This window comes from Nerophis lumbriciformis, linkage group LG04 (assembly GCF_033978685.3).
Source record: "Nerophis lumbriciformis linkage group LG04, RoL_Nlum_v2.1, whole genome shotgun sequence".
Classification (NCBI taxonomy): Eukaryota; Metazoa; Chordata; class Actinopteri; order Syngnathiformes; family Syngnathidae; genus Nerophis; species Nerophis lumbriciformis.
This window is the reverse complement of record NC_084551.2, coordinates 34,460,001-34,480,000: the sequence shown is the minus strand read 5'-3', so window position 1 is coordinate 34,480,000 and position 20,000 is coordinate 34,460,001. Positions and strand designations below refer to the sequence as shown.

Sequence of the window (20,000 nt, the reverse complement as noted above, 5' to 3'; positions counted from 1 at the left end):
CGTTATACTTTTTGGTGTTGCTTATCATTGTTTGTTAATTGTATAGATTAAAAAAGAACCGGAATATAAGTAAGCGTTATGGAGTCTTGCAACAGAGTTAATAAATATCTCCCCTCAAAAATGTGAAGTGCAATATAACTGATAATGCATCACTCTCACTGGAAGAACCAAAACTAATTTGTTTCATGTCTGGACAGTGATAAGTGAGACAAAAACAAACGAGGTGCTTTATAACAACACAAAGTGATGCTGTTAAAATCTGAGACGTTGGCTGTGAATTAATTTTTTTTTAAAAACACACAAACCATGTGCTTCTCTTTTATATGATTTCCAGATTTCTTCTGAAATGGACTTGTTTGTTTAAAGAAAACAACCTGCTGTCTTGTGGTTTATCTCATCAGCCTAATACTTGTGCACAGTAACCTACAATAATATTATCAAAGGCTTTATCGCTTATAAATTCACTTTCCGGTTAATCCAACAATTCTTGAACAGCCTTTTCTTTCGATGTGAACATTAATATTGTTATGGGTGTTATAAATACTGTGTGTGTTAGCCCTATAAGCAATTACCAACGCAAGTACTGGAATGTTCAGCTCCACTCCAGTTTGATAAACTAATGCATCCAATCATCCTCTCTATTTAGCTGCACGTGACCATCAGCAAGACGGCAGTGAAGGTTGTGTTGGACTGCGCCGCTGTTGGAGAAAAAGGCATCAGTGCGGCCGGGAACATTACCACGGATGGCATGGAGGTCCTGGGGCGCATGGTGCGGTCCCAAGGCAGACTGGACAACTCTGCCCCGGTCAGTATAGAATCCTGTGTGACCTGTTTGCATATTGACTAACTTACAACGAGCATGGTTTAACACAGAAATCTTTAAAGCCATACTTCACCTTACTTGTATTGCATACTTGCCAACCCTCCCGGATTTTCCGGGAGACTCCCGAAATTCAGCGCCTCTCTCGAAAACCTCCCGGGACAAATTTTCTCCCGAAAATCTCCCGAAATTCAGACACTTAATATAAACAGCGTACCTGCCCAATGACGTTATAACTGTAGAATGATCGAGGGCGAGTTCTTGGTTTCTTATGTGGGTTTATTGTTAGGCAGTTTCATTAACGTCCTCCCAGCGCGGTAACAACACACAACAACAGAAGTCACATTTTTGTCTACTGTAAAGCAGTTCGTCTGCCGTAAACAGCAATGTTGTGACACTCTTAAACAGGACAATACTGCCATCTAGTGCATTTAATGAAAGCACTTTTTGCGTGCCACACAGCAATGCATCATCAGAGGTGGCTAGAAAAACAGCATGGTTAGAAAAATAGTGACAAATAGAACAAGGATGGACAATTCAACCCTTAACTCAACAATGAGTAGATGAGTGTTATGTGTGTGTATATGTGTAAATAAATGAACACTGAAATTCAAGTATTTCTTTTATTTATATATATATATATATATATATATATATATATATATATATATATATATATATATATAAATGAAATACTTGACTTGGTGAATCCTAGCTGTAAATATACTCCTCCCCTCTTAACCACGCCCCCAACCACGCCCCGCCCCCAACCATGCCCCACCCCCTCCCCGCCCCCCACCCCCACCTCCCGAAATCGGAGGTCTCAAGGTTGACAAGTATGTTGTAATGGGATCACGTTATTTGATGTGGGCTTTTTATATTTGATGAATGGAGTTCACTTGTACAACACTCTTCCTTCAAGGTATTCAAAGCCCATTCACATTCTTATCTCATTCAAGCAGTCACACAATGATTAATGGGACATGTTGTCATGAAAGGATCTGAAAAAGGAGCTCATTCACACACTAATGATGACCTCCAGGAACAACAAGGGATTTTTTATGTTCAGAATGATACTATTATAGAAATAAAATGACAAAGTTCTTGAGTTTGAATGATGTTTAATAGAATATGCAATATGGTATTACTGTCACATCATGAGCACGTTTTGCTTCTCTACTGGTCAAAACCTTCAAGAATAATTGCTTTTGTGTCAAAAAGAGCGCCTTATTGCTCATAGCTTTTTATAATATCCAATCTAACATTTCTGAGATACTTGTGGTCAAATGTGTTATTATGATTACATTGACAGTATATGTCAATACACAGGGGTTAGTGCATGTGCCTCACAATACAAAGGTCCTGGGTTCGATCCCTGAGTTTTTCTGTGTGGAGTTTGCATGTTCTCCTGTGACTGCGTCGGTTCCCCCCAGATACCCAGCCCCCCCAAATGGATGGACATTTCTACAATTTTATCTTTATTTTTTGTTGATCTCACTAATCAGATAATTCAGTAAAGTTTACAGCAACATTTCAAAAATTACATAGAAGACTCCATTATGACAACATGAATGATTTTATTTTCAAATGTTTGCAAATGTAGTAAAAATAAACTTATGAATTCACAAAGCTTTTGCCATTACGTCCAAAATTGCACTTTCCACTGATTATATTTGAGATGCGTGAAACAAGTAATATGTTGGTTTTTTTTTAAATGGCCAGAAATATCTTTAGACCTCTGAGACAAGATTGTCTCAAGGCATGTATATGGGGAAGGGTGCAGAAAAATGTCTGCTGCTTTGAAGAGCCTAATGAGCACAGTGGTCTCCCTCATCCTAAAAGGGAAAAGTTTGTAACCAGCAGGACTCTTTCTAGAGCTGGCCGGCCGTCTAAACGGAGGGATCGGAGGAGAAGAACCTTAGTCAGACCAAGAACCTTATGGCCACTTTGTGGTTATGGTATAGTATAAGTTTATTTCAAACACAAACAAATATAAAAGGTAATAATCAATACAGTTCCCATAAATAGGTATTAATAAATTGGGATTCACACATTTTGCTGAATATATAATAGATGATAGATTATGTCTAATTTTTTCAGAAGGTTCAAGATGTTCTTCTTCCTTGTACTTTGTAAACACTTTGAGTTTGAACAGTTTATTTAAACTGAATCATATTAGTGCATTGTTTGACTTCTTATTCCATAATTGAATTCCCCACATTGATGGGATAAAAGTTTTAAGTCTTGTATGGGCATATGTGTTTTAAGTATTTTTTTTTCTAAAGGCACTATTTCTCCACTTTTGTTGAGAAGATGTGTTGTACATTCTTGGGTAGCAGGTTACAGTTTGCTTTGTGCATCATTTTAGTTTGCAAATGCACCAAATCATTGAAGTATATATATTTTTTAAATAAAGGGTTTGAATGTTCTTTTTAAACAATTTATGTGTTGTCATAACTGACACATACTTTTGTAGTTATTGCCCCACATTTCTACACAATAGCATAGATATGGTAACACGAGCAAGCAGTGGATAATATGAAGTGATTTTTTTTGTCCAGAACATATTTTGCTTTTTTCGTTGTTCAATTATTTCTTGTTAACTTTTGTTGTATTTTTATATGACATTTCCAGTTTATTTGATCATTTATTATTATACCTAGAAATATGATTGATTTTGTCCTGTCAATCTTTATGCCGTCTATTTGTATTTGTGTTTTGTCTATTTGTTATTATTTTTATTAGCTTCTGTATGTTCTCCCCTGAACAGAATGTGGTCGTGTCGTCTGCAAATAGTACTATTTTTAAGTCCTTTGGAACTTTACAAATGCCGTTTGTATAAAAATTGAACCATTTTGTTCCCAGTATAGATCCCTGAGGTATCCAGTTCAAGACTAACCCTCTGATGCTATACCGTTCTAATTTGTAATTAGGATGTTATGGTTAATTGTATGAAACATTTCTTTCCAGTCCATAAACACTGCGACTGCACACTGTTTACCATCTATTGCATTGGTCATTTCCTCCGTTATTTCGGTTATGCCATAGATGGCACATAGCTCATGAGTTCATCTGTGGAGACAACAGCCCCTTCCGGAAGGACAACCATCTCTGTAGCAATCCACCAATCAGGCCTATATGGTGGAGTGGCTAGATTGAGGTCACTCATTACTAAAAATGCACTTGGCAGGCTCTGCCTGGTGTTTGCCAAAAGAAGGACTTTCAGACCATGAGAAACTAAATTGTCGGGTCTGATTAGACAAAGATGAGAATCTTTGGCGTGAGTGCTAAAACGTCAAGTTTGAAGGAAACCAGGCCAGTAGCATCCCTACAGTGAGGCATAGGGGCAGCATCATGCTGTGAGAATGTTTTTTTAACAGCTGAGACTGGGAGACTAATAGAATAGAGGGAAAAGATGAATGCCGAATTCTCTTGACCTCAGACTGCGTCGACTTTCATCTTTCAGCAGGACAAGGAAGTTAAGCACTAAAGCCAAGATACCAAGGGAGTGGCTTTAGGGACAACTGTGGATGCCCTTGAGTGGCCCAGCCAGAGCACCGACTTGAATCAGTGTTTTTTCACCGATGCTTCCCATACAACCTGATGAAGCTTGAGAAGTGCTGGCATGGGCGAAATTGGCCAAAGACAGGTGTGCCAGGCTTGTGGCATCATATTCTAAAAGACTCGAGTAATGACAATGGTGCATTATCAAAGTATTGAGCAAAACATGTGAATATGTACTCTAACGTTTTCATTTTAATACATTTGCAAACATTTCTTTTAAAAACAAACATGTTTTTCATGTTGTCTTTGTAGAGTGTACATAATTTTGAGGGGGAAAACAATGAATTTATAACATTTTGAAATAAGGCTGTCACAGAGCAAAATGTGAAAAAAGTAAGGTGTTCGTTTCGAATGCACTATACTATACAGCAGAGGTGTCAAACATAAAAACAGGCTTAATCGGCCCACGGCCCGCAAGATGAGATTGCCAAGTATAAAAATCAGCTGCCATTTTTTAATGAAAAATATGGCTGTTCTAAATGTGTCCAATAGCAATTCAAGTGTAACCAACGTCACACATCACACTGTTTAAAGATGACGTGTCAGCTGGTTTGAAACGCCCTCTGGGTTGGCTGCCTCTACTCCAATCAGCGTAGGTGCAAGCAATCAGCTGCTCCTGTTGTGGCTTGCAGCAGATAGCGGCAGACCTTTGCGGTTGCGATGCACAATACCTTATTTCTTTGTAAATGATCCACTCAACGAATAAAATATCAAAATGGTAAGATGCAAAGACTTGACCATCATCTTTGTAGTTAGAATTCTATGCATCACTTGCAATTGTTTGACGGTGCGATGCGCACCCTGAACTCCATTGTAACAATATGTGTTTCTACATTTGTTGTTTGTTGTATTTTTTTTAATGATTCAATCTACCAGGTTCACATTGGTTAAGTTTGCAGTTATGTTACCTTGATTTCAGATATGGTATCATTTTGATAATTGTTTTGTTTATATCATAATTGTAACATTTGAATGATGATAAATGAATGTGTTACGGCAGCTTCTGTTATCACCAACATGGCGGTTTGAGGAAACACTCGATAGCTTTTCAAAACACAGCTTTAATGGTGAATTGCCAACATGAGAATGCTAACTAAACAAGACGTGCTTAAAGTTTAATGGCTTTGTAAATATACTGAGACAAAGTCTTCGTCATTTGTTAGTGCCAAGAGGATTATTTGTAATGTGTACATTTTCAGAATGTTTTTGTTCTATTTTTGGCCAAAGTCAATCATACAAAACAATCAAGTTATTTTTAAGTTATTATGCCATGATTTTACCAGTCCGGCACACGTGGGAATATATGTTCCTCCATGCGGTCCCTGAGCTAAAATGTTTGACACCCCTGTTATGTACGATACATACTACAGTGAATATTATTTCACTGGCTCAAGATTGTTTACCACTGTGTGGCATATTAATACATTATGTGTTTGTAAGAAACATCTTACTCTAGTCCAAAAATTATTGACCTGCATCAATCAGGACCAACTACAGTACTTTGGAATTTCAACAATATTTAGAATATTTAGTTTTCAAACCTCTTTCACCTATGCTCAATTCAGTTAAATTAAAGTTTTAAGACAAACTACTTAAAATCTACTCATCAATTGTATTACTATGATCATCAGTTAGGTGTGCTTTACCAGAAAAGTAGAGGTATCAGAAATTTGTTGAAGTGTGCAAATAATGTAAATGTGGAAGGAAAGCGGTAACAGTTCAAATCTGATTGGAATATTTGTTATGATAACTAAAAGAATATATTGATGTAAATAAAAAAAACAACTATATAAGAAAACATCAAGTAAATGCCTTCAGTTTGCCAGGAAGCTATGGAAAAAGTATGTGATACCCTGTTTAAGCGAGGTGGATGTACACATACATATGTAAGACAAAATATATACGTTGAACAGTAAAAAACAAAACAAAAAAATTATTGTTTTAGTGAAATGATGCCACATGGCCAAATAAAAAGGACAAGGAGAATTTTTGGCCACTTTACAGTTTACTGTCCATTAACTCTGAAGTGCCCTGCATGACCACAACACATCAAATGTACGACCATAAAAATCCTAACTATACTCAAATGTACGACCATAAAAATCCTAACTATACTGAGCCTAATTTTACAAATGTTTGCAGTTCCAGCTCCAGATGTTTGACATCATCTGCAGTACTTCCTGGGCCAGCAGGGATAAGTGCTGTGAACTGCCAGCCTTGGTAAGAACACCACACTCTCAAACACCACTCAATGTGCAGCAATTTAGTGGATAGCACAGCCTGAGATAATCAGAGCCGTAATTTTGATGATGATCAAATTGAGTGACGATAAAACCAGAATGAGAAAACTAAAATGAGATCCAAATGAACTGGAATCAGTTTAAATGCCGATGGCCACTGGCAAAGCAGCAGCAGCAGCAGCAGCAGCAGCAGCAGCAGCAGCAGCGTTAAACAGCACCTGCAGTCAAGGGGAGACGATTTCATTTATGAGATGGAATTACAGTCAATGAGCACCTGGAGGGTTTAGCATGTTTTCATCTATTGCTCATACACACACGTGTGTGAGGAAACATTTACACTATTCAACATGTTTGCTCACAATGTTTCAAAATCTCACTATATATATATATATATATATATATATATATATATATATATATATATATATATATATATATATATATATATATATTTATATATATATATATATATATATATATATATATATATATATATATATATACACACACAGTACAGGCCAAAGGTTTGGACACACCTTCTCATTCAATGCGTTTTCTTTATTTTCATGACTACCGTATTTTTCAGACTATAAGTCACTCCGGAGTATAAATCGCACCGGCCGAAAATGCATAATAAAGAAGGAAAAAAACATATATAAGTCGCACTGGAGTATAAGTCGCATTTTTTGGGTAAATTTATTTGATAAAACCCAACACCAAGAATAGACATTTGAAAGGCAATTTAAAATAAATAAAGAATAGTGAACTACAGGCTGAATAAGTGTACGTTATATGAAGCATAAATAACCAACTGAGAACGTGCCTGTTATGTTAACGTAACATATTATGGTAAGAGTTGATCAAATAACTATAACATATAGAACATGCTATACGTTTACCAAACAATCTGTCACTCCTAATCGCTAAATCCCATGAAATCTTATACGTCCAGTCTCTTACGTGAATGAGCTAAATAATATTATTTGATATTTTACGGTAATGTGTTAATAATTTCACACATAAGTCACTCCTGAGTATAAGTCTATGAAAAACTATGAAAAAAAACTGCGACTTATAGTGAGAAAAATATGGTATTTACATTGTAAATTGTCACGGAAGGCATCAAAACTATGAATGAACACATGTGGAGTTATGTACTTTACAAAAAAAGGTGAAATAACTGAAAACATGTTTTATATTCTAGTTTCTTTAAAACAGCCACAATTTGCTCTGATTACTTTTACGCACACTCTTGGCATTCTCTCGATGAGCTTCATGAGTTCTGAAAACCTGCAATGATTTTCACTTCGCAGGTGTGCTTGAAGCTCATCAAGGGAATGCCAAGAGTGTACAGAGCAAAGGGTGGCTATTTTGAAGAAACTAGAATATAAAACATGTTTTCAGTTATTTAGCCTTTTTTTGTTAAGTACATAACTCCACATGTGTTCATTCATAGTTTTGATGCCTTCAGTGACAATCTACAATGTAAATAGTCGTGAAAATAAAACGCATTGAATGAGGAGAAGATGTGTCCAAACTTTTGGCCTGTACTGTATAAATATATATATATATATATATATATATATATATATATATATATATATATATATATATATATATATATATATATATATATATAACCCATCTCTGGATTCGGACATGGTTGGAGCACAACTAAAGTACTGGGTCTTAAATCCGCGTTTTTTTTGTTCGTAATCAGTTCCCAAAAGTTCCACAAAGACCAAATTTTGGTACCGGTACTAAAATTATTTCGAAACTTTTCGGTACTTTTCTAAATAAAGAGGACCACAAACAAATTGCATTATTGGCTTTATTTTAACAAAAAATCTTCTGGTACATTAAACATATGTTTCTTATTGCAGTTAAGTCCTTAAATAAAAGAGTGAACATACTAGACAACTTGTCTTTTAGTAGTAAGTAAGCAAACAAAGGCTCCTAATTAGTCTGCTGACGTATGCAGTAACATATTGTGTCATTTATCATTCTGTTATGTTGTCAACATTATTAAGGACAAGTGGTAGAAAATTAATTATTAATCTACTTGTTCATTTACTGTTAATATCTGCTTACTTTCTCTTTTAACATGTTCTGTCTACATTTCTGTGAAAATGTAACTTATTCTTCTGTTGTTTGATACTTTACATTAGTTTTGGATGATACCACAAATTTGGGTATCAATCCGATACAAAATCGTTACAGGATCATACATTGGTCATATTCAAAGTGTGTCCAGGGACATATTTCCTGAGTTTATAAACATAATATACATTTAAAAAAAAGGAAAGAAGATGTAGTGATGCCAAAAAATATTGACGTAATCATAGTAGTATCGACTAGATACGTGCTTGTACTTGATATCATTACAGTGGATGTTAGGTGTAGAGCCACCCATGTTGTTTGTTTACATTTGGACGCCGGTGAGCTACGGTGTGTAGTGAAGCATGTTTAGCTATTCCTTGTCCTGCAGGGATGATACTTGTAAGAAACTCACTTTATTTGTTGCCATGGAGGCGAGGATTAGTGATTTAGAAGTCGCTAAAACACTGCCGACTGCAGATGGACGTTAGCTGCTAACTAGCTATCCATGTGTTAAAGCATCTCTTCCTGAGGGCGTTTCAGTGTCATAACTTCACCTTTGTCTTTAGTTTTTAAGCCAAAATGCGTCCGTTCTCCCTTTTCTGTCTACACACTGTGTCTGCTTGTAAGTACTCTGTGATTGTGTGCTGCCGAACATGCTTGTAAAACCAGCAATGTCATGACGTGACGACGATGCGTACTATAGTACCGAAAATGATTCATTAGTATCGCGGTACTATACTAATACCGGTATACCGTACAATCCTAGTACGGACTATAGTACTGTAGTATACAATAATATATGTTTTCCCCCACGCTGTAAACCCTGTGCTTAATACAATGCTATGGCTAATTTATTGATATTTCCAGGTTCACAAGCTTCACATGCCGCCAATATACTAACCCTCATCACATCAGACCAATGAAAATGCTAAATGGGTCATGTTGGACCAATGACATTTTTCACATCAAATCAACAGTACTGACTTACACAATCATTCAGTCAACCGTTTAGCGGACTCATCCTCATTATGGCGAATACACAGCAAAATGCAGGAGACGCAGCCCTAAAGCCGAAAGCGACCAACTTGTCCATTAAAAGTAAATGGATTTGCCGCACGAAACGGAAATCCATTACCACCAACTGGCCCCGAAAGGAAGCACCGCCACACACCAAAGAAGACGACACATGCCTATAGGCGTCTTGAGACAGAGGGTGGAAGCGAAAATGCTGGATGACGCCAACCACAAGTACCCTCAACTCCAACACCAAAGAAGACAACCACTTATCTAAGTTTTGGCATTCGTAGGTCTTTATGGCCCCGAGGGTGGCTTATTTTGTGGTCGTACTCAAAAGAAAAAAAGCAGATAGACTAAAACACAAACACGTGGGATTCTTTGTTTGGATACGCAGGCAAACAGGCTAGTTTGTTACTGTACCATTTGATAACCGAGTATGAAAACCTGGACAATATTTCGGCAAACATTTTCATTAAATACCGAAACTTACAAAATGTGGAGCCTACGAAAACTACATTTGGAAACATTAAGATAGTTTTAGAAATAATACCCAACATTTGGTACATACTCATCTTTAATCTGTGTTCTGATTTGTTTATATTGTAGCGAGTTGAAGAGGACTGCCCCTCAATGCCTCACTCATGTGCCTGTTCCCAAGACAGCAAAGGACCGCCAGGACCCTCCGGACCCCCTGTGAGATCCCATTGTTTCTTCGATTTAGAATTAGGATGAAATTTGTTGACTATTTCCTTGAATTCATTCTCCTGCTATGTTATTTTCAACTATTATTTCTTTGTACCTCATTGCATTTGTTCACAGCCCCAAATTCCCACATGTTTATTCCATTTAGTTTCTAGTAAAAAACAAACACTTCTGATTAGTTAAACCACACTACATTTCCCAAGCAACCACATTTTACAGAACTAGCATCTGAACGTTAAGAACATTAATTCAGATATTTTATTAAAAACTATTTGACTTCGTAAAAGCCAATATTTGCTCGAGAAAAAGTACTCAAGTACTTTGGAGCAGCTGTGTTCTCTTCAGACATTAGTACGCAAAAGCTGATAGCCTGAGAACGCAAATTAAGAATCTCATTTCAGTCCTGAGGCTTCTTGTTTTCATCCTCATTTTTCACTTTGTCTTTCATTATTTATCTCCCCTGTTCAGTTTTTCCATTGACTATTCTCCATACGTCTTTTGTTTTCTGGTATTTACTCACCACTCTCTGAGCTCTCAATCATTGTCTGTGTCCACCACCCGCAGCATATGGCTTGAGACGCTAAATAATAGTGATTCCATTCATCACGGATGATTACGATCCACCACAAATTTCATTGGTGAGCAACATATCAGGTTTTCTTTCTTATCTGAAACCTCCACATGTTCACTCAGCATAGTCTTTTTGTTCAATATTATTTAATTTATTTTAATTTAATTTCAGAACCATGTAGTGCTAATATAGTACAGTGCAGGAATACTAATATCTAATATTCATGTAATGGTCTCATTTTCAATATCTCCTTCGTTTTGCAGAGAACGCGTGACTTTTTTTTTAGTGTGTGCACTTTACATTATTCATACTCATCCAAAATCGATGGGCACACTAGATTTAAAATTCAGCTAATTTCTTTCTGTGTCTTTTCCCAAAGCTGGACTTTCTTCATCTCTGACTCTCTCTTTGCTGTTACTCTTCTTTTAACCATGTTTGTTTTGGTTTTAAAGACACTCCTCAAATCACATTTTCTACAGCAGTATGTGGATGTCATTGAATGGCTGCTTGGAAAGATACCTGAGTCCTAAAACTACATACTACAGTCAGCAAGTAGGGATGATGTTTGATAAGAAATTATTGAGTTTAAGCTTATTATCGAATCCTCTTATCGAACCGATTCCTTATCGATTCTCTTATCGAGTCCAGATAGGTTGTTGTATATGGAAAAAAACACACAATATTTGGTTTAACAAAAGCTCACTTTTATTATATAAGAAAACAATTGTATGTAATAAATAAATAAATATTGACTGTTACCCCCCTAAAAACATTAAATAAATAAATAAAATATTGACTGTTGTTACCCAAAGTATATTAAGTGGGATTTTTCAGAAAAACAAATATATACAGTAACACAAAAACAACCTGTCTCTGTGATCACTATAGGTGTATAAATAATAATATAGTGTTAAATAAAATCAGTCCCTTGGGCACAAAACTGAAAATAATACAGCTCTCCAAAAAGTGCAATTCTGCTGCTATTTGACATAACTGTTTGTTATGATGCTTTGACATTTTTGCACTTTATTTCTTTATTGAAAGAAAATTCTATGAAGAGAAAAGTTGTTTGCAAATGTGGTTACAATGCTAAAAAATGAAAAGTTAAAGCTAAAAAAAGAAATACACTTTATTGAGTTAACATTATTTCTTTATAGGGAGAAAGATGTGATGTTATGAGCTGGGGAATATAACAACTACACTACCCAGCATGCAACGGGAGTGACGAGCATGTGCGGTAGCCCCGAAAAGTGTTGTTGCATGTCTCACCGGGCAGCTAAGAATGAGGTTATGAGCACGCTGTGAAAGTAAACGTCAAGAACTCAGCCAACACGCCTCGTCTGCATTATTTATAATTAGACAGACAACACATATACAGTGTGATTTTGTTTTGTTTACAAGGAAAGAAAAACAAAAGTTAAAAAAGGGAGATCATGTCATATATGTTGTGTATATATGTATGTGCTGCGGTTGCTTTAAGAACGTTGCGACAGCTGCCGTAAAGGAGGTGCGTTGCTAGCCTGGTTGCTATGTTTCCGGTTGGGCGTAAAAGTGTTCGTCATGTGTTTCTACCCTGCTCAAATCTCTCAGGAAAGTTATTCATTGGATTATACCTTTTGTTTTGAACTTTATTACACCTTGGAGCGCTTTTTCCGGTCCATTGTTTTTCCTGCTTTCGCTATCTGCGCCTAATGACTGAGCTACGTGACGTCATTTCTTGTGATGTCACACGGAGCATTTCTGGTCGGGACGGGATTCGTTCCGAGGGATTCAAATAAAGAACCAACTCTTTTTCTTTACTATACTATACTATACTATCTCGATAACGGGTACCGGTTCTCAAAAAGGGATTTGAGTCCGAGGACTCGGTTCTTTTCTTATCGAACAACCGGGAAAATCGGTTTCGAGTATCATCCCTATCAGCAAGTATATCTGAACCTTCCTAAAACAATACATTATAGCTACAGTAGAAAACCAAAACAGTGGAAACCTTTATATGACTTTTCCCGACTGGAACTGAACCTAAAAATGTTTTTAGGTTTAATCAGCATATTTTAATTTAATAACTGTCATGTCTACATGATTGTAAAACGAGGGGTTATCATTATTCTTTGAAACTTTTTCATTGCCAAACCCCTACAACATTATCTAATTATTTTATTTTTACTTAAAAAACTACAGTTTTAAGGCTTTTAACCATACATTTGATAGTGTTTCAACTATAATTTTAAAATGTAAAGAGAAATCCACTCCAAACAATTTTGTCTTGTAGAAAAATGCATTTGCAGGCTGTAATGTGCATTCCAAAGCAGCAAGTGGTGCTATTACTGCTAACCATTGGGGCGTTACACTCATTATTGTGGCTCACAAAACAGATACGGCTTTTCTCAGAAGGCCACCTGTATCTGCAAAATTATATAAATGTATAATTGCTTCATGATATTATTTCACAATTGTCCGTTCTTTTAATTACTATCATTGTTTACCTCAAACTGAAGGAAAACTTGCTTTGCTACGGCTATGCTAATCTGAAGTCAAGGATGTATTAAAGTTCATCTATCCTAGAATTTACTTTGAAAGGGGTTTCAGTGATAAAAAAAAAAAATGCTAGGATAGGCTAGCTCAAATAATACTGAAGTCGGAATAATTGCAATTGCATGCAGTACAAGTTTTTTCTGTCAAAATAGAAAAACATTTAGCATCTAGAAAAGCACGGGGAGAGCACAGAACTAAGAGTAAAAAAGTTCTGAATCCAGACAGTGATCCCAATCAGCCCCAAAATGTATTGACTTGTTTTTTATCCCATGGAATTCGATGAAAAGCTGCCCATAACTTATTGAGCTATCCATAGAGGAAAACAGAGTGAAGCCTCTTGTCAGTCTTCCAATGTTTGTCTCTGTGGGTGGAGGTGTTGTCGTTAGCATACACACACACACACACACACACACACACACACACACACACAGAAGTTGAAGTCGTAACATAGGCGTAAGGCAACATACTAAAAATGATCCGGCCCATGCCCAAAAGCTAGTCATTTGTTCCTTATCCAATTGCACTTAAATCTTATAGACAGTTTATTTAAGAAACATATGTAAATATTATTAGTATTTGTTATTAATTTATTTAATATATTTAGCACTGTGTAATGGTATGTACATTTATTTATTTATTATCATAATTTATTTTAGTCCCTTCTTTTGCAATATATTTGATTAGTAAGCGATTTTTTTCTAATCAGCCTGACCTAAGTCTTGATAATAATCTTTTTGATTAATATATGGTTTCATACTGTATCATTTGACAAGGTGTATCCTGTTAAACTGTAAGTAGGTTAGATATAATTAATGAATATGATTAAAATCAAAAGTAAGATTACTAATTCAGTGTTAATATCTTTAGTGGAAAAGTTGGGCCCGAAGGTCAAAACGGTTAAGAACCCCTGCTCTAAAATACTTGGGCCGATCAGAAGATATAGTTTTGTGGAGTAGTCAAAAGGATATGCTGTATGTTCATCCACAGTTAGTGGAAGATGCTAGATGTTTTACAACATGAACTACAGTCTTCCAAGTAATATGATTTATAGCGACTCAGACTCCAGACTCAGACTTGAGCTACAGTTAGACTAGAGTATAGTTTGTTGGACTGTCACTTTCTTAATACAACTTAACAATTTCCCTTGTGAATCAATAAAGATTGTCTAAGTCTAAGTCTATTAAAACCAACAACATTTGCTCTCATTGAGGATGTCTCTGCATACATATAATATATATAATAGAACTAACTTTACAGGATATTTTCTTAACCACATCTGCGTGCCTTCTCGTCATTTGCTGCACCTTGCCGTCCCCCAACAGTCTCAAGAGAGAAAACAGAAAGAGGAGGAAAGCCAAATAGGCAAATGATTTGCAGATGTGTGTGTTTAGTCCCCACTCACATACTACAAGGGTCAGCCAGATGTCTACAAATGTCTAGTGAGGAGGTCATTTTAGCATTGACCCTTCCTATTAATGTGTGAAAACTGAGTGACGAGAAAAGCTGTTTGTTTTGTGCTATTCTTTTTTTTTTTTTTATGGGAACCAATGTAAAGTGGCCATACTTTCTCCACTTCGGATCGCAGACTGAAAAATCCAACAATGCATTTGGGCAATTAATTAAAAAAACAGAACTGCCTTCATCTTAGTTTTGTGACAAATCGTATTAATATTGTTTGTTTTATCAGTATCAACATTTACACTTTTTCTTGTTACATTTAGTTTTTTTGTTTTTTTTAATGTTTGTATTCTTTTGCCTTTTTCTTCGATTTAAAAACTGTGGGCTACTGCACTTTGGACACCGCTCCAATTTAGTGCATCATCTCCAATAACGTGAAATTTTAAAAAGGGGGAAAGAAAATGGGTATATTGCATGCATAGCTTACTCACTTACAGGGTACCTATTATGCAAAACTAACTTTTCTTACATATTTGTACTTGTTTTTGGGATCTGCATAAGTCCTGAAAATTTGAAATCAAACCATGAAGGCATGGCAGAGATTTTTATAAAACAATCCCGCTTTTCCACCGCATCTGGCTCCTCCACATCGAGAGGAGCCAGATGAGGTGGTTTGGGCATCTGGTCAGGATGCCACCCGAGCGCCTCCCTGGGAAGGTGTTTCGGGCACGTCCGACCGGTGGGAGGCCACGGGGAAGACCCAGGACACGCTGGGAGGACTATCTCTCCCGGCTGGCCTGGGAACGCCTCGGGGTCCCCCGGGAGGAGCTGGACGAAGTGGCTGGGGAGAGGGAAGTCGGGGCTTCCCTGCTTGGGCTGCTGCCCCCGCGACCCGACCTCGGATAAGCGGAAGAAGATGGATGGATGGATGGAATCCCGCTTTCCTTCATACTTCCTACAAAGAGCCGTATGGAATTTGCACAACACTTGTGATGTTATTTTCAACATATGACGTCAGCGGATATCTCCATATATGGTAGACGTTTACCCTAAGATGTTTGCGCGAGTCCGCCATTGCAATCAATAAGTTCCTTCTTTCTCTCTATCGTCTTGTTGTGGGGCAGACTGGCTCTTACATGCACGTGCATCCGCGCTGTTGCCATTTCTAATTTAAAGTAGCATATAGTTCTAACTTATATCAGTCAGTACTTACCGGTGTTAATGTGTATGTTTGTGTGTCATGATGTTTATTTTTCCCATAGTCAGTAAACACACCATGTCGGTGGAAAATTAGGAAGTGTTTTGTGTCTCTGAGTTAAACACGGAGGCGAAAGTGTGTGGACGGAGGAAATTGGAATCGGGCCCGTTGTTACCATAAAATTGTCAATAAAAGCTAAAAAGAGTGTCATACTTTGTGTATCTTCTTCGAGATGCTATGATACATTGCATTACTTTATTTTGTTGTCACATAAAAAACCCTAATTTGTAAGGTGTGGCGGCTAATATGTTGCCATGCACAGTCAAATACAATAATGGGAAACCCTGAAATGTGTGTGAAGCGCTGTTAACGCCTCACACCCTGCAGCAGCAGGCGAGCCAACTTTCCAACCTTATGTTGGCAGCCGTGGTCCCCACAAAAAAAAACCAGGCACAAAGTCTAAAGAGGCTGCATCCCGCCTGTGCCATGCATCATGCGGGGTCTCAATCTCAGGCAAGGACCCTCATCTTTTATGCATAACCTGCATGTGCACTAAATATGCTCAGCTGGCAGACCCCGAGTAATGTCCTCACTGTGCATCACTGCAAAAAAAGCTACTACAGAGACGGCTCAGAGTGGCTGCTTCAGGTGGTTAGGACTCGTGTGTCTTCGAGCCCCCTCCTAAACCCACAGACAACACCAATCCTCTCCAAGCTACTCAAAACTAGGCGGGCATGATGGACGATGAACTCTCGGACTTTCCTCCACTCTTTGAGGACCCCCAGGAACTAAGGGTGCAGGTGGCGACACCATTTCTGACCTCCTCGACATGGTTGGGATTGAGGAAAGGGAGGACGACAACTCGGACCCAAGGAAACCCCAGTACAACAGAGGCAGTCTCCCTGGGGGACAGCTATTTGTATGTTTGTTAGCGGACAAAGATGTACCGGCCTGTATAAGGGAGATGAGACATTACTGGACGAGCCCTGACAAGAGACAACTTCCCACCAGGGACTGCTTTCTCTAAGTTGGAGATTCAAAAGATAGGTGAGTTGTGGCGAGCAGAACCCCCACAGGTAGAACCTTTAGTGGCCTATCATCTCCACACTAACCACCATTGTCAGCCTCTTCCAATATTTCTATGCCAAGCAAAATGGAGCTGAGAGGGCCTTGTGGCTAAACATCTCAGGCCATATGGAGGTCATGGAAGTGACCTGTGACCCCTCTAAGGGCCTCTTTGGTACAGCCTTGGCTAATATAAGGGAGGCCAGCACCACCTGGAAGCAGGAAGTTGAATCGTTTCACGTTTGCTTGCAATGGAAATGTTTCCCCCCATTTTGCCTCAGGGAAGGAGGCCAGAGAGTATGGGACAACGGGGACGTGCAGCTGGTCAGTAGGTCAACCAGCAATTTGGACTGTTAATTGGAGACCTTGTGATAAATATTCCTTCGCAGAGGCTGCAACCAGAAGCCGCACCTCTATCCCCTCCCTGCCCCCCACCCCTTCACACACAAGAGTGGCCAAAGTTTGTGTTCAGTAGCCCCAGGCAGGTCCCGTTTCTCAGGGTGTTCTCCATCTGTTGTCTTTTTCTTATGTTCAGGAAATGGAGGTTTTAGAGCCACTGTTGATTCCTTGTCACCAAGCACTATTGCCTCTACTAAAAGTAATAGTTTGTGCAACTGCAGCCAGGCCAAGAGCAACGCCTACACAGGCTGGTGCAGCCAGTGCTCTTATGAAGCAGCATGGGTCTCCTGTCCGTAAGAGGGGCTCATGTTCCAGCAGTGTTCTACCAGAGGGTGGATCTTCTGTCATAAGGAAACCCTCTGTACGGAAAGTGGTCTCTCCATTCACAGGTGGGGGAAGAAATATGGAGCAGATACGGCAAGGCAATCGTCCATCTCTTCACCGTGTGGACAATCGCAAAATGTCCTCTGTTCTTCTCCCTGCCGGACATGGATGGAAGCTCTAACCCTTCTGTTGCCAAATGTGCTGCTGTACGCATTTCCCCCCCCCGTCAGTCTAAAGGCTGGAATATACGCTCACGTCACGAAGTTTGCGGTCCCCTCTGACGGCGTCTCGGTTCGTTTATAGTCCTTCCAAGGGGGCTGGCGTGTGATTTTCAATTATCTTCCAAAACCCTAAGGGGCAGTGTTTTCTTGTGTGAGCAACCACAACTCTTGTTGACTATCTTCCTGTGTGTATTAGTGGTTGTAAACTTCTAGTAAACAATGGATCACTTTTAAGGTACACATTGTTTCGTAACCGGAAGAGAAAACGTTCCCGAAGGTGGGCTTTGCAGCACAAGAAGAGTCGAGGCAATCTTTGTAGTTGGGCAAAGAAGTATTGTATGAATGGTCATATTTGCGAATTTTCTCTAGAAGCGACCTTGGTTTGCTCTATTGTTACTATATTGCCAGTTGTATTTTATTTCTGCTTTTGCAGAGCAAAACCCCCAAAATTATGTATTAACAAGCTAACAATCACAGCTCTGCAGTCCGCGTCGCCGATGAAGCAAAGCTAGATTTTTTTGGATGTGCACATCAAGGTCTGCGGGAGGGACCGCAGGGGCAGGAGCAGGACAGTGACAGGAGCAGAACAGTGACGGGGCCTGTCACTGTTTTTGGTCGCACCCAGATGGCCAGACTAATTGTGGATCTTTGAGTTTGTGCTCCTTCCGGATGGGATACCTGTCCTCTTCCTGTTCAAAGGGATCTGCTGTCTTAGGCGAGAGAGGAAATGTGTAACTGCAAGTACCGTGTTTTGAGGAATGGTGTGCTTCTAGGAACATAATTTCCCTTCAGTGTTCAGTGGTGGACCCGCTGTGTTTCCTGTAGGATTTGATGGAAAGAAGGAAGGTTTTTTCCACAATCAAGGTATACTTGTTGTCTATCTCTGCTTGCCATGTGGCCATGCGAGACAAGCGCTTTGGGCAGCACAATTTGAAAGGGGCATGCCGTAAATGCCCTCTTCCCGTGGGATCTGTCCATGGTAATGGAAGCCCTTTGACATCATCCATTCGAGCTAATTGATGCTGTGGAAATTAAATATGTCTCTTTGAAGACCGTGTTTCTCTTAACTTTGTCTGCAGCAAAGCATGTGAGTGACCTGCAGGCTTTCTCGATTAGTCCAGCTTGTTTGCTTCTGGATTGGTGAGGTTTGCATGTGGCTAAACCTACTTTTGTTCAAAAGCTGGTGGGCTCATCTTATTGGTGTTTTACTATGGAGTTGTGGGCCTTTCGTCCTCCTCTGAGCAGACGTGTAATTGGAGCTTCCCTAAAGATACACGCCTAGGCAATATCCCAAGGTGGAACACCTCACTCTGCTATCAAAGAACCAAGGTTCCTTTTAGTAACCCAAAGAAGGTTTTTCTTTAACAATGTCACCAACATTGGGACCTTCACAAGCAACTGTTTGAGTGCCTTTTCTCTCAAAAGTGGAGTGACCAAGTGAGGATGATGATATGTTTCTTTCGTGTTTGGTACTTATAAACCCATATTACTGTTATAACTTTGATTTTTAAAAAGGCAGGGGCTCTTTAATTGATTAAATATATTGGTGTGTTTCAGGGTGGTCCAGGCATAAGAGGGGCACGAGGAGACAGAGGGGAACCAGGAGTGACGGTAGGTACAAACAATGTAGTTGCGGTACCTGCTGCTTGTATGATAGACTCCTCTGACCATCAAGACAAATATTGTATTTTTTAATGTCGTGTAGATAAAATGAAGGATGCTAATTGTAAAATTATATTCCTGTATAGCTTTCACCTCGAGCTGTTTATTGTTTTGAGTATAAAATTAAATATGCTCCAGATGAAGGAAATGGTTATATCACGTTTTAATGACTCCAAGACATTAA

At 38.5% G+C, this 20,000-nt stretch overlaps 1 protein-coding gene across 7 annotated transcripts in view; it reads left to right on the top strand.

The window, feature by feature from the left end:
• col14a1a (collagen, type XIV, alpha 1a) overlaps positions 1-20,000 on the top strand; it is a 367,796-nt gene that overhangs the window by 285,369 nt on the left and 62,427 nt on the right. For all 7 annotated transcript variants that reach the window (XM_061953441.2, XM_061953406.1, XM_061953424.1 and 4 more), the window contains 4 exons: positions 647-805; positions 6,527-6,604; positions 10,348-10,434; positions 19,712-19,765. In XM_061953441.2, the coding sequence (XP_061809425.1) occupies positions 647-805; positions 6,527-6,604; positions 10,348-10,434; positions 19,712-19,765 (378 nt within the window). The remainder of the gene's footprint in view (positions 1-646; positions 806-6,526; positions 6,605-10,347; positions 10,435-19,711; positions 19,766-20,000) is intronic.